This window comes from Sparus aurata, chromosome 2 (genome assembly GCF_900880675.1).
Source record: "Sparus aurata chromosome 2, fSpaAur1.1, whole genome shotgun sequence".
Classification (NCBI taxonomy): domain Eukaryota; kingdom Metazoa; phylum Chordata; class Actinopteri; order Spariformes; family Sparidae; genus Sparus; species Sparus aurata.
The window spans coordinates 3,113,730-3,128,250 of NC_044188.1; the positions used below are offsets into that span (position 1 = coordinate 3,113,730).

Here is a 14,521-nt window from a genome sequence, read left to right on the forward strand (position 1 = left end):
AATATGACTTACTTGTGATCCCATCAGGTTTGTTGAGCTGGCACTCGACCTACCGCACTAGCTCAGGCTCTTTCCCCGCCAACAAGGTGACATTCCATGTCCCCATGGCCAGAGTCACCGTCCAGGGATTGGGTCACAGGGGCCACGACCGCCACCCAAATCACACAGCAGCGGCCCCTTCTAAACCCTCCTGCGGGTGGTGAGCCTACTGGAGGGCGGGCCCACGTCGCTCGTTCGGGCTGCGCCCGGCCAGGTCCCGTGGGCAAAGACCCGGCCACCAGGTGCTGGCCTGCGAGCCCCAACCCCGGGCCTGGCTCCAGGGTGGGGCCCTGGTGACGCCATTCTGGGCAACGTAAATGTTGACATGGTCAGTGTCATCTATGAACTATGGGTTTATGGATGTCGCAGTTGCTGCTGGAGGGGCCTCTTTTTGGGGCGATGTCTATTAAGTGCAGTTTAAGTACAAGCTTGAGGTTTCTCCCATGAACAGCACCCTGCTTTTTACTCATGGAGCCTTGACCTACCGCTTTTTCTTTGTTTAGAATATACTGCCTGAAGCGTTTCAGGGGCTTGGAAGAGAAGTCATCCTTCTTCACGAGTCACTGCCTAGTGCAGCAGAAACCTCCTGAGCCATCTTTAATGAGGAGAACCTCAATGATGTCATTTTTCCCCATCCTTGAGAATCAGCAGAGCTTTCAGGAGGGCAGTTTTCACGTCTGTTTGATCAGAAAGTTGTATGCAAGTAGTTAGTTATATTTCAACTTACATCATTCACATCAGTATCTGGACACTTTCAGAGCCGGTTACAATAATTGAAAAAAGTGTATATGAAGAAAACGTATTGATGATGAAAAACAGATGAAGTGATAAAAGACCCATCAGGCCTTACATCTGCTCTGGATCAGTCAATCAGTATCTTTTGTCAATACCAGTGTATTGTGGCAAACCTAGACATAAAAAAATAAGACATTAAGCAGCCTCTCTCCTACTTGCCTGTGAATTCTGGGCTCGTAAGTTGCTTTTTATGTAGTATCAGGTTGTCGAGCAGACCACTGAGTTGATCTGTGTCTCCCTGAGATGCTGCTCCTTAGACTCTCTCTCTCTGCTCAACGCTTTACTGCAAATGTTGTCAAGACTGTCACTGGATGGTCTGAAATGTAGAAAAATAGCTATTAGATTAGATTAAACTTCAGTCATTTTTCACAATACATGTATAGAGATAACAAAACGCAGTTAGCGTCTAACCAGAAATGCAAAAAGGCAGTCAAATGCAAAGTATGTGCAGTAGAGCTGCACAATATATCGTTTGAGCATCGTCAACGCGATGTATGTATGCGCTAGGGCTGAACGATTTATCATTATCGTATCTATATCTAGATATGAATATTCAAGATATTCATACCGAAAAAGCAACGATATAAACGATATAGATTACCCCGCTCGCCCTGCACGTACAGCTCTGGCAGTCACAACAAACATCCAGTATGTACAATATATAAATATGACTGGCAGTACTAAATGTAGACACATTTTGTACCATATAAGTGTAATTAGAAGTACTAGAGCTAGGGTATAGATGCAGTGCAGTGTCTGGGTGGGATAGGGGGGTGAATCCAAAACCCTTCAGTTTCCTGGCCTGGCTGCCACTGCCTCAAACTAACTATTTCCTCTGCAGTAGTGTAATTTCCTGAGACTGTTCAGTCTCCAACACTGGGAATCAAAAGAGAAACCGCTTGCAGAAGGAGCTAAAATGCTTCTTTTCAAGACAAATAACTTTACTATGGCTGCTTGAACTACCACCCACATAAAACACTCTGCAAAATCTAAATGTAAGGAAGAGAACTGGTGAAACTCTCACTTACTACAGGGTCAGTTAACATCAGAGGAGCTTTAACCTCCCCACTAGTAGATTCTAGAGAGACTTGGCTCCATCTAGAGGTGAAAAACAAGAACCTGCCAAACTGATTCTGTTTATTTAGCAAAGGAGCAGTTTGAGTAAATAATGGGTGACAAGACAAAATGCTTAATTTTTCACAAATGTGAAGTCGCACAGAATTTGTATTTATTTTAAGTTTTGTTTTTACCAACAGCACAGTAAAATTTCATAAGGATATACTGCAAACTAAAGTTAATATATTGACTTTTTTTTAAACTCACTGATCATTTACTTACATAGTTTTTCTATTCATAAACAGAGCTGTTGACTGATTTCACGTTCAGAGTATGATTCACTGAAAAGGCTATATCAACACTGTCACAGGAACTTCTGTAATTGATGCAGTGTTGTTCAATTTAAATAATATTAACTTTCCTGTTTAAAATGATCAGCTTTACAATGAATATTGTGACATTGCACTCACTCTTCTTAAGGCAGCTGTCATCTAACTACTTATTCTTATTTTCTTTTGACATGTTATCAGGGGAGAGCGCGAACGCAGTCCCCCACTACCAGAAATTATGCAGTCGAGATTCCCACATTTGGGGAATTCGCAGGGGTCAGCACAACCGGAGTGCAATGGCTGAGCCTCGCCCTGGGTGAACCACCTTCTTGATCATGGTATCTCCCCTGCCAGGTAAGTATGAGTTGTACAGCTCAGAGGCAGCGATCTGATTCACACACATGCCATGTTGATGGATGGTACAATCTGTACTATCTATAAATCACCAGAATCAGAGGTTACAAAAGGGTGTGTGAATCTGCAGGACATTCATACAGAAAATAGTTTTGTACTGAGGCTGACAATGATTATTTGCATTTTACTTGATCCATAATGGCTATAGTTCCCATCATGCAATGCTGCATTCCCACGCCACATTCTAACCTCATTGTATCCATTTTACCTCTAACAAATGAACAACAGCCTAACAGCACATCTGAGCCTCACACATGAGCCCAAGTTTAAACCATACTGCATTCAGATGTTTGATTTAAATCTAAAATTCAGAGAAAAGGATAAAAGACGCATTTCATTTTCCCCCACCCCCGTCACATTACAACCACTTCCTGGTTCTTTGTTCCCTTTCTTGTTCACTGCTGGTGGTCCACTGACCTTCATGCTACTGCCACCTACAGGTCTGGAGGGTGAACAACAGCAGGAGTGTGTGGCTGCAGATCTTCATATAAACAAATCAAGAGTAAATCTGGTCAATAAACCATTTCAAGACTAAGTTCTATTGATTAAGTAGGTTTAGACTGGTGTACTCCTGCTGGGTTGGAAGGAATACCTGCAGCCAAATGGTCTTTTATGGAATATTTTGGACAATGCTGTTGGATTAGTGCAGCCTCTGAAAATGATCACGGGGCTGAATTCCAACCTCTCTCAAACTGTTTCTACAAAAATCAAACATTATAACCTTCATGAAGGGAGTTTTATCGCAGGACTGCTGCATTAGACTGCCTTAGTTTAAGACAGCTGAGCTAGTACACACTTACTCCGGGGGGGGGGGGGAGACACGGACGTACGGACAGCCGGTCATCAACTCCGTCAGCCGGGGGACGGACGGACGCTCATCGCCGTCAGCCGGGAGCTCCTAGCCGTCAACTGGGGGACGGCGGACGGACGGACGGACGCTCGACACTGTCACGCGCGGAGTATAGCGGCGCTGACCGAGCGGTATAGCGGCGCAGCGCCGCTGTTCCACCGTCTGGGGAGAACCCTGCTATATATAAAGTAGGTCCCTTTGAATATGGCAAGCAAATAATTTAGATGAATAAAAGGGCACACATACACCATCTCTCATGCTGAGAAACTGCACTAGAAAACCATGCAGTGATGATTTCCACTATGAGCTAGAATGTAATGAAGCCTAAACAACACTGATATAATTCAATCAATCAATCACTACGAAGACTTAAATGGATATTTCATATTGTCAACCAATTGCTGAACAGGTAGTTGCCTTCATTCTACATGAGAACATTCTGTGGAGGACGAGGTTTGATTGCAATTTAAATTTTTGCAGGATAGATGGTGCACTGAGCTTGAAGGAAAAGACTCATGGCAGCTGCATGATAATATACTGCTGGAGAAATATTTATGCAGCAGCTTTCAGAAATTAGGTATATAACATAAGCAACCAAGTGCAACAAAACACAGGTATATTAAAATCCTTTCATTGATCCACCAAGATTATTCTTAGACACTGAGAGGGGGGTGCACCGTTCCTGGAAGTACTGCAATACCAGGTCGATGCGTGGAGTGGACGGAGCAAGCCCCTATTCCATCTCCCTGTTCCAAAAATCAATTTAATATATGGTCCCCGGGTAGGGGACGTATCAGATATTAAACTGATAAGAACAGATACTACACTTGATCTTAGCCAAAAGGCCGAGAAGCGATACCCAACAACTGACAGAGGAGAGCTGGTGGTTCTTTACACCGTCACTTTACCTCATGGGTTTGGGCGTGAAAACAGAACAAGAGCCTGTAGAATAGTGTGTGAATCTACAGCAACTTAATTCAGAAATGTCATTTTTACACCTAAGATGACAGAGATTGATAATTTAATTGATAGATAATGTATTTCCCATCATGCAATGCTGTATTCACACACCACATGCTGACCTAAACCACCAGTTTTAACCATTTAACCTCTAACAAATGAACAACAGCCTAACAGCACGCTCATATGAGCCAATGCTAAATCACACTGCACTAAGATGTTTGATTTAAATTTAAACATCAGACGAGAGAATGAAAACACCAAAGTTACATGTTTTACCCCCCTCACAACCACTTCCTGTTTCTTTGCTCCTTGTTCACTGCTGGTGAGCTACTGACGTTCCTGCTACTGCCATCTATTGGTCCAGACTGTGAACAGCAGCGGTGCTCCACAGAGGGTTGTGTGACTGCAGGTTTTTGTTCAAACAACTAAACAGCACACCTGATAATCAACTGTTTGAAAATCAGTGGATGATGAAGTGAGTGAGGGTCAGAATTAAGGACGACCTACACTGGTGCACCAGGGGCTGGACAATAGGGGTGGGAATTAGCGTTGTACCGATACGGATACTAGTATCGGAAGGGGCCCCGATACGGCACTGAAACGCTGGCATCGGTATCGGCGAGTACTAACAAATAACGCGCCGATGCCATTTACCGACACTAGTATGGGACTTTGAACGCAGTGCCTTGTGTCTTCTCTCGCCCGACACTCACTGCTGTGTGATCACACGTGTTCAGTGCATGCCGTGCCAAGCAGCTATCGCTATTGGCCCGCTCCGGGCCAATGGCCGCTCTTAACCAATGGCGGGGCAGCTTTCTCATGTTGAGGAAAAACAAACCAGCGTGCCACTGGAGAGAAAATGTCGGCGATTTGGAAATATTTCAACATAGAAACTCCAGCGAGTACAACAGCTACATGCAAGATTTGCGGTCTGAAAGTTGCGAGAGGTGGAATTAAAATGGTCAGTTTCAATACCTCGAACCTGATAAAACATTTGAGAACGAAACATGTGAATGAATAGAAAGAGTTTGAGGCGGCGGCAACTGAAGAGAAAGGGGGGTGGACCACAGCAACAAACCCTGGTCAGTTCACTTCAGAGGAAGGACCAGTGGGACGAGAAGAGTGCAGCAGCAAGAAAGATGTCCGAGAAAATTACCGAAATGACTGTGCTCTGTAACCTGCCCCTCTCCTTTGTTGACAACGTGGGATTCCGGCTTTTTATGGCTCACACAGTACCAAAATACAAGGTCCCAAGCCGCAAATACATCATAGAGACGGCTGTCCCTGCATTCAAAAAGAAGGTGACGGAGCATGTTTCGAGGAAGCTAGAAAAGGTGCTTATTTTCTTTTGACATGTTATCAGGGGAGAGCGCGAACGCAGTCCCCCACTACCAGAAATTATGCAGTCGAGATTCCCACATTTGAGGAATTCGCAGGGGTCAGCACAACCGGAGTGCAATGGCTGAGCCTCGCCCTGGGTGAACCACCTTCTTGATCATGGTATCTCCCCTGCCAGGTAAGTATGAGTTGTACAGCTCAGAGGCAGGGATCTGATTCACACACATGCAATGATGATGTATGGTGCAATGTAGAACATCTACAAATTACCAGAATCAGAGGTTACAAAAGGGTGTGTGAATCTGCAGGACCTTCATACAGAAAATACAGTTTTGTACTGAGGCTGACATTGTCTGCATTTTACTTGATAAAAAAATGGCTATACTTCCCATCATGCAATGCAGCATTCCCACGCCATGTTGAAACCTCATATTGTATCTATTTTACCTCCAACAAATGAACAACAGCCTAACAGCACGTTTGAGCCTCACAAATGAGCCCAAGTTTAAACCATACTGCATTCAGATGTTTGATTTAAATGTACAATTCAGAGAAAAGAATAAAAAACATGTTTCATTTTCCCCCACCCCCGTCACATTACAACCACTTCCTGGTTCTTTGTTCCTGTTTCTTGTTTACTGCTGGTGGTCCACTGACCTTCATGCTACTGCCACCTATAGGTCTGGAGGGTGAACAACAGCAGGAGTGTGTGGCTGCAGATCTCCATTCAAACAAACCAAGAGTAAATCTGATCAATAAACCATTTCATTTTCATAAACTTTTCAAAATGTGAGCATCAAACAGCCACTGCCAAAAATTTTCCAGCTGATTAATAATAATGATTTCATGTCTAAAAGCTACCAACCACTTTCATATTTGACCTGCATTTGAGTTTAACACAAGACAGTTCAACAGCAGCACAATATGCAGCCTCTGAAAATGATCACATGGCTGAATTAAAACATCATGCAGTGAGGATTTACACTGTGAATTAGAGAGAAATTAAGCCTGTATTACACTGACAGAATCCAATCAATCACTACAAAAACTTAATAATTTTTGCCCACTAGATGGCGCACTGAGCTGGAAGGGAAAAGCCCCACTGTGGCTTCATATGACTACTGGAGGAATATAAACACAAAAGCATTTCCAACGGTAAATAACAGCAGCAACTTACTATATTATAATGAAAGCATACAGAGTCCTTAAAACTAAACCACTGCAATTTTTCTTAAACACAGAGAGGGGGGTGCACCGTTCCTGGAAGTACTGCAATACCAGGTCGATGCGTGGAGTGGACGGAGCAAGCCCCTATTCCATCTCCCTATTCCAAAAATCAATTTAATATATGGTCCCCGGGTAGGGGACGTATCAGATATTAAACTGATAAGAACAGATACTACACTTGATCTTAGCCAAAAGGCCGAGAAGCGATACTGAATATCTGACAGAAGAGAGGTAGTGATCCTCGTCAACGTCACTCCACCTCATGGTTTGAAACAGCTAAAACTTTTTGCATCATCAGACAAGACAGGAAAACATGCCTTTGAAATAATGTACCACTGATGCCGATTTGTAGCGATCTTACCATTAAATCATAAAAAACTAGCGTTCGCAAACACACCATCTCTTTGCTTTCTGGCCACGTGGTACGCTCTTGGCCAATAGGAAGTTGTAGATTAAAAACATTACATTTCCTTTTACAGACACGTTTAACAAATTAATATATGCTACTGTGTATTTAGACTCGTTCGTTATAACCCGATGACGCACATGAAACTTCATCGTTTGAGGAGAATAATGGTTTTACGCTTCAATAACGTGACTCAGTTCACAACAACAGGTTCAGCTCCTCCTCCTCCAGCAGAGGAGAGCTAACTGCTCCATACGCTTCACAGCCTGTCGGCTCAAGCATGAACACCTAGAGATGCAATCCTTCTTTAAAGTTTACCAGAAACATCATGCTCTACTGCTCATTCAGAACAGAAACAATAACCACTCAGTGAAATCGACGGTATAATTAATAGGATGACATTCAGCTACCTTAACAAATGTGAAAATTAACAGGCCTTCATGAAGTTTTACATCTTCGCCACTTACAGAAAACTATCTGTTTTAAAATGGCGGACAACGTTTGCGAAGTCGGCTTCGGCTACACGCAGATGCAATAACCTGAGATTCGTGGTCAGCAATATTAACGAAAACAGTTATCTGGCAGTGTCCCACTTTGTAAATTAAATATATAGAACATGCCTGCCGTGACAAACAGACTTGAACTTTGAAGAAATCCGCTATAACTTCGCTGACATGGCGGCCATGGAGGTGATGTAACCCGCGGTAAACGAGAGCGACTTGAAGTCAGCCTGGATTAAACTTCCATTAAAGCTTGCATGACAACTCCCCCTGACAATAACCCTTCACAACTTGTACATGTCAATCTCTACTGAATAAAAGTGACAAATAAAGCAACACTAGGATAATTAACGTTACCTTTAGCCCGCTTGCTAACATAACTAGCAGGCTAACTCGGCTAATCACAGCACGTCCAGCGGTCAGACGCTTAAAAGTAGCGGACAGCAATTTCGAAGAGTTAACACGATATTGTCTCTTCAATAAATGTAATGTTAGACGGTAAAAATGAACTCACCGGAGTTTTCGTCCATCAAACGTCCAAGTAATCCGGTGACAGTTGACAGCTGCAGCTACGCGATGATTTAAAATGGCTCCCGAACTTGCGCTTGACCCGTTGAAAGGAGCCGTGCGCACGCACAGGCCGCGTGCAAGAGGAAAGGGGCGTGTCCCAAAAAAAGACAGCGCGCAAAAGCTTGAACCCAATCACGTGTTTAATCATTAAGCATGTGAAATTAATTATAAATATAAAAGACTATTTTATTTCATTAAAACATTTATGTAGCCAACAATGTAGCCTTCTTTGGCCAAAATTAATATATTAATTAAAAAAAATAAAAAATTACAGTTCAAACAACTAAATTTTTTTTTTCAAATCTTTATTTTCTCATTTTTAGCATACAAATCCAATTTTGTGGAACATGAAAGAGTTATGAAAAAATAAGATAGTTTATTCGGCCTGAGGCAAACTCAGACATCCAGTAGCTTATATGACACACAAAACACAAATGCAAATATATGATAAAATATATTAATATTATTATATTATTTTGACAGACTTAAATTTCACCCTTCAAAATAATTTCCCTATGGAGATAAATCTGTCAAATGTAGTTTTCTGAAGATAGATTAAAGTCGAGCAGTTATGTTGATCAGCCCTCCAAATGAAAAGGTCTGTTAACTGATTGTGTTCACTGTGTGTTAGTGTTTCTCATTGCATATGTGTATAAACACACTTCCTGTTTGACATGTTTTACCAGGTGAGTCACACCAGGTATTGTAGGTGATTCAGCCTATCCTGTTGCAGATAGTAGATAGTGTGTCTGCACATACAGGTGGGCGTTTGTTGGGCAGGAAGGGAGGAGGTGTTGGTAAGTAAATTGAGAAGGATATATGTGTTTGTTCCATAGCTTTATTTCCGTGTGTGTGCGTGTGTGCGTGTGTGTGTGTGTGTGTGTGTGTGTGTGCAGGGGGTGTGGTTATGTGTGAGATCACAGAACACTGTTTGCTCAGTAATCTCTGGCTCAACCTGTCTGATAGGTGTGGGCTGGCTGGCACTGACTTGCTCAGGTATGAAGACAAGTCGAGCGCAGTTCTGAACGAGGAGGGAAACTACAGCCACTGAATTTTCTCACAGAAATAAGGAGGAGAACTCACACAGACATACACCTGTACACAGGACAGTGAAAGAGGAAACCCTGGGAACGAGGAGAGGAGAATAATTCAGGATGTGAAATAACCCCGGAGGAGATTCTTATACTGCGGTTCGACCAATGGGCCTGGGATTCCAATGTGGCATTTCAGGCTCTGGGATGTTCAAGATGTTGCTGTGTTTCTCAGCATCGCATTATACATGTGTCACCTTGGTAAGCCCTCATACACATGTTTATGGTTCTTCTCCAAACGCCTCTTACGTTTGTTGACTGTTGTGTTTGACAGCGTGCTTTTATCAGGGCTTGATACACAGAACAAGAAGCCTTTTCAGATAGAACTTGTAATACTTTAGCCTGGTCCACACCGAAAGGTCCCAGCACACCAGAGATACTTGAATCTTGAAGAATATACAAAGGAAACGGCAACTGATGTCAGTACAAAGTCTTCTACACCACGTCAAGCTTCTTTGCTAAAACAAGATCCAGTATCCATGTGATGAAGGCTATTGCGTAATTATAATTGTGACATGTGGCACTTTTTGTTCCCACACTGCCTTCTTTCTTAGTCAGCACTGGTATTCTCAGGTCGAATTCCTCACCTGTGCCTCTCACACTGAAACGGCTGTAAAAAAATATTAGATGAGTGGCGGCCAGAAGTCGTTACTTCTCAGCTCGTTGGACAAGTTTCATCCCTCCAGCGAGCACGGAACAGCACATTTCTGTCTGCATGTGGAATTCGACGCAAATGAGTCACAGTGTTTGCAAGCAGCTGTAACCTATTGTGTGCTGAGATGCAAAACCTGTGAGGTTAAATAGTTTCTTTTTATGGCACTGCGTTGAGTCATACGGTGAGATGAGTTCTGCTGTCACTGCTGTCCTGTCTGAGAGAAGGTTGAACTGTAACTAACAGTGTGAAAAGTAAAGATGTTTATCAGGCACTCTGGAAAATAGTACATTTACTGTTGTTACTAGGCAAGTTTGAGATACTCGACTTGAGTATTTCCTTTTTTTTTCTTGCTACTTTGCCTTACATTTACTTTAATTAAAGTAGTAGTGCATTTTTGTATTAATTTAATTGGCAAAAGGATAAAAAAAACAATAATCTGATTATTAGTTAACTAATAGTATACAGTAAATATATACCTGTAAGTTCCAGTATAATTTACTTTTCTTATACTTTTGATAGTTTAGTTCATGGTAATACTTTGTAGTGTAGTTTCTGGGCTTTCCTCCTCCAATGAGTCGGCGTGTAGATTGATGATAAAAGAATTCTGCGGAGGCAAGGCTGGGTGGAAAGATAGAGCAGTCTTTATCGAAACAGAATCTTGAGCCCTGCGTCCGGATCAGAAGCGGCCGCTTTCTGATATTATCAAATCTGCAGTAAAAGCAATGCCGAAATGCTTTGCCCTCTGCCCTGTCAGAGCTCCTATCAGCCTTTGATCTTAGGAGATCTACCAAGTGCCACCCTCCTTCTTCTCTTCCTGCACGGGCCTTTAGAGTCCCTTTTCCAGTACACACCCACTTCTTCTAATTGGTCACTTTGGTAAATTATCCAATAGACTAAAAGAGGAGTTGACCGGTCTTAAGCATCTCCCACCATTTGGCATGCAGGTCAAACTTAGCTAAGCACTTTATCGTCTGTTACCTTTGGAAGCCAACCCCTGGACCTTCACTCACACAATGAAAATCAATCAGTCATGATTGAATCCAAATTTAGTAGATCAGTCATGATTGAATCTAACCTAAGTAGGTCAGAATGTGTTGTCCTCCAGATACCCTAATAGTAACCATCATTACCTCCACAGAGGAGAGTCGGTTTGTAGGTCAGTTTGTCAGCAGGATTACATGAAAACTACTTAAAAGATTTCTACCAAACTTTGAGGATCATGAATCTCCGTCCAGAAGAGACTTTATTCACTTATGGTGTGGATCTTGATAAAGGGATTTTCTTTGGAGAGTAAAGTTGAATCAACTATTAAATTATATTGTCTGTTTGTCTGTCTGGTCTGTCTGTTGTAATTCCTTGTGTCTTTGATGATACTGCTTGCACATCTGTTCACATCTACATATACGAGCTCAGGATCTAACATCTCTGTCCTCTTCACCTCTGTCACTTGGAAAGCCGGAGCCATCTCCATCCACTCTCCCCAGAGGAGCCTCACCAGGTCGGTGCAGGAGGATGTGTTTTTCTCTGTGGATGTGAACTGCAGTGGGATCCACACCATACAATGGACCTTTATGTCAGGGGTGGTGAGCCGCACCATAGGGACTTGGCAGCCGGGGGGGTTCACCAACATAACAGTGGATTACAGCAGCAGAGTGCAGCCCCACGACAACGGCTCTATGGGCCTGTCAGACCTGCGGCTGCAGGACGGTGGATACTACGTGATCACTGTCACAGACGCGACAGGAAACAGTAAGGACGCTGGTCATGTCCTGAAGGTGAACGGTGAGTTGGCCTGAACTCCTGCATGTCACTCCCACAGCAAATATCTTAGAGAGCTGCAGTTTGGAAAACCTCGTTCGACCACATTTCTCTTGCTCTGACAGCCTAGAGACACAGATGTCAGGAAGTATGCAGCGCCCGCTTTTACACTGTTATAACTGCTGCCTAGCAACAACAAATCAGACAAGAATAACACAAGTTTTTTTTGTAATACTGCTGACAAACCAACCAAATGAACAAACAAACCAACAGAAGGACACGAGTGATGACAAAACCTCCTCAGTTTTCGGAGTCCACAAGTCATTTCTGGAGCATCACAGGAAAACAGAGTTTCAGCATTCTCCTAAACAACTGGAGGAGCTGGACACTTGTTTTAAAATGTAAAAAAAAAAACAGCCAAAAATATAAATAAATGGCTCCATACAGCTGGTCTGATGATTTTGAACACTGCTTTGCTGTGAAGCCAAAAAATGTGTTGTGGACTACTGAACTAGTGGTCGAGTAGATAAATGAACTGTTCCTCTCGGCAGCCTGACTGTTGAGCCTTGCTCAGCATCCTCCATCTTAGCTTTGTGGTCATTTGTTTAGTAGTTTATGTGTAATCCTGCAATCCAACCAACAGATATGGGTGAAAATATCATTTCCTTGGCAGAGGCAAAAACAACAGACAGATCAGTTGAAAGTGTTTTTAAAAAAATGACATAATCAACATATTTTCTGCTGTGTATTGGGGGACATGACCCCGCTAAGAATGCGTAGTTTCGCTTTGGTGTGTGTGTAACAGTGTTTTTCTCAGTGAGAATCCCCTGAAGGTAAAAACAAAACAAAAACCGGCAGCCTTCCACATTTTATGGAGGCATTTTATGACTTCCAGGCTATCGGCCCGGGACCTTGGGACGTTGTAAAAGTCGTCATCTTGAACTTAATGTGTGCCTTTATTCAAACTGAGTTTAACATCATTATTCATCAGTAAACAATCATATCATTCGTCTGTCCATCTTCGATATGGTGACACCAGAATCCCACATCAGATTGTGTTGTTTATAAACAACACAATCTGATGTGGGATTCTGGTGTTGAAGGATGACATGTGAAAATAACAAGAACATGTAATAAGATAGTTATACACTGTGGAATCATGTTGTTTATGACTTTGACGTAAGAATGAGAATACCTTTAGTTCTTAACATTCTTGACATTTAACCACAGTAATCGTCCTCCTGACGCTGAGCTGCCTCGTCTCTCTGTTATAAGCTGCATTCCTACCGTGTTCGTTTTGTGGAAAGTATTCTTTTGAGGTGAACACGACTCAGCTGCTGTGTCTCCGTCCTCCAGAGGTTCTGTACGAGGATCTCCAGTACCTGTCTGTCTCTGCCTTGGCACTGGCCTGTATAGCCGGCCTGCTCATGCTGGCCATGTGGCTACTAGACAAGGTGTACAGGAGGATAGTGGCATGGAGACGCAGGAAACAGATGCCAGGTAAAGCACCATGAAAAATACGTCTCTAAAGTATATGCACCTTTATGGACCTTAATTAAAATACGTATAGAATCCTCTGAAATGAATATGTGAGAGAATTATTTGCTCAGTTTTTCTTCTCTTTGCTGCATCATTGTGTAAATTGTATAAATGTGGCTTGACGGGCGCGACTGTGGGTTAAAGTTATCCATTATGTCTTAAGTATGGGTGTGTTAGAGTACAAAGGTCTGTGAAGCTGTATCATTGTGTTGTACAGTAGTGTGCTGCGCTAACATTAGGTTGTGTATTGACCAGTTTAATCCCTCCTTTGTGCAGAAAATGATGCAACCGAGCTGCAGCCGCTTTGATGGACGTCTGGTAGCCACAGCATGACAACACAGCAGACACTGATCATCACACTTACCAATGCTGCAATAGGGACTATTTTAAGATTTAGTCTTTCTTTTAGTTCAAAAAGTTACTTACAGCCAGGAAGATGCTCAACAATGATGTAAAAACTTGTCCTGTTTACATTTTGTATTGAATACATTTGGTTTTCTCACTGCTGATGACTTTGGATTGAATGTAAATATATTACTGATGAGAATGGAGAACAATACATGCTGTATTTATTATCAAAGCAAATGAATCGTGTGACTTTCTTTACAACTATCTTCCAAACTTGAGTCTTGAATGTTGAGTGTGGCTGAGGCTCGAGTGTTGGAGCAGGTCGTCCGCTGATCGGAGGTAGTTTTATTCCTCCTGCTGCATGTTGAAGTGTCCGTGGGCAAGAAACTGAACCCCAAAGTATTCCATCGATGTCTGAGCGGATGTTTGAATAACTGATCTTACGAATATTGAGGGGTGGTCCTGACGAGCAGATCGTTCATGTGTCTGAATGGGTGAATGTGGAAAGTGTTGTAAAGCACTTTGGTCGGCCGTTGTGTAGTCAGAAGTATCGATTCTGAATATTTGAAACGAGCTGACACACACACTGCTGCTAGAAAGTCCTTAGAGAATATCTTATTTATAGATTCAACATTATGATGAT

At 42.6% G+C, this 14,521-nt stretch overlaps 1 protein-coding gene and 4 non-coding genes across 6 annotated transcripts; 1 reads left to right on the top strand and 4 right to left on the bottom strand.

Annotated features, from left to right (window-relative positions):
* Positions 1-2,417: 2,417 nt before the first annotated feature.
* LOC115576536 (U1 spliceosomal RNA) lies at positions 2,418-2,581 on the bottom strand. Its single transcript, XR_003982879.1, has one exon. It is a non-coding gene; the product is annotated as a U1 spliceosomal RNA (small nuclear RNA).
* A 1,568-nt stretch (positions 2,582-4,149) lies between these two features.
* LOC115576429 (U2 spliceosomal RNA) lies at positions 4,150-4,340 on the bottom strand. The gene has a single exon (XR_003982844.1). It is a non-coding gene; the product is annotated as a U2 spliceosomal RNA (small nuclear RNA).
* Positions 4,341-5,198: 858 nt separating this feature from the next.
* On the top strand, positions 5,199-14,110 carry vstm5 (V-set and transmembrane domain containing 5). Of its 2 annotated transcripts, XM_030399453.1 has the most exons (5): positions 5,199-5,780; positions 6,855-9,779; positions 11,689-12,015; positions 13,348-13,491; positions 13,807-14,110. In XM_030399453.1, the coding sequence occupies exons 2-5, from the start codon at positions 9,704-9,706 to the stop codon at positions 13,836-13,838; spliced, it is 579 nt and encodes a 192-aa protein (XP_030255313.1). In that variant the 5' UTR covers positions 5,199-5,780; positions 6,855-9,703; the 3' UTR covers positions 13,839-14,110. The 2 variants fall into 2 exon arrangements, with proteins under 2 accessions (XP_030255313.1, XP_030255306.1); XM_030399446.1 differs by lacking the exon at positions 5,199-5,780 and having other exon boundaries at positions 5,975-9,779.
* On the bottom strand, positions 5,807-5,970 carry LOC115576550 (U1 spliceosomal RNA). The gene has a single exon (XR_003982882.1). It is a non-coding gene; the product is annotated as a U1 spliceosomal RNA (small nuclear RNA).
* LOC115576435 (U2 spliceosomal RNA) lies at positions 7,029-7,219 on the bottom strand. Its single transcript, XR_003982845.1, has one exon. It is a non-coding gene; the product is annotated as a U2 spliceosomal RNA (small nuclear RNA).
* Positions 14,111-14,521: the final 411 nt, after the last annotated feature.

Bases quoted from the DNA above. Each gene is read 5' to 3' on its own strand.
- vstm5 (XM_030399453.1), top strand. From the start codon at position 9,704: ATGTGGCATTTCAGGCTCTGGGATGTTCAAGATGTTGCTGTGTTTCTC. The intron at 12,016-13,347 runs GTGAGTTGGCCT...TCCGTCCTCCAG, and splicing joins TCATGTCCTGAAGGTGAACG to AGGTTCTGTACGAGGATCTC. The intron at 13,492-13,806 runs GTAAAGCACCAT...TCCTTTGTGCAG, and splicing joins ACGCAGGAAACAGATGCCAG to AAAATGATGCAACCGAGCTG.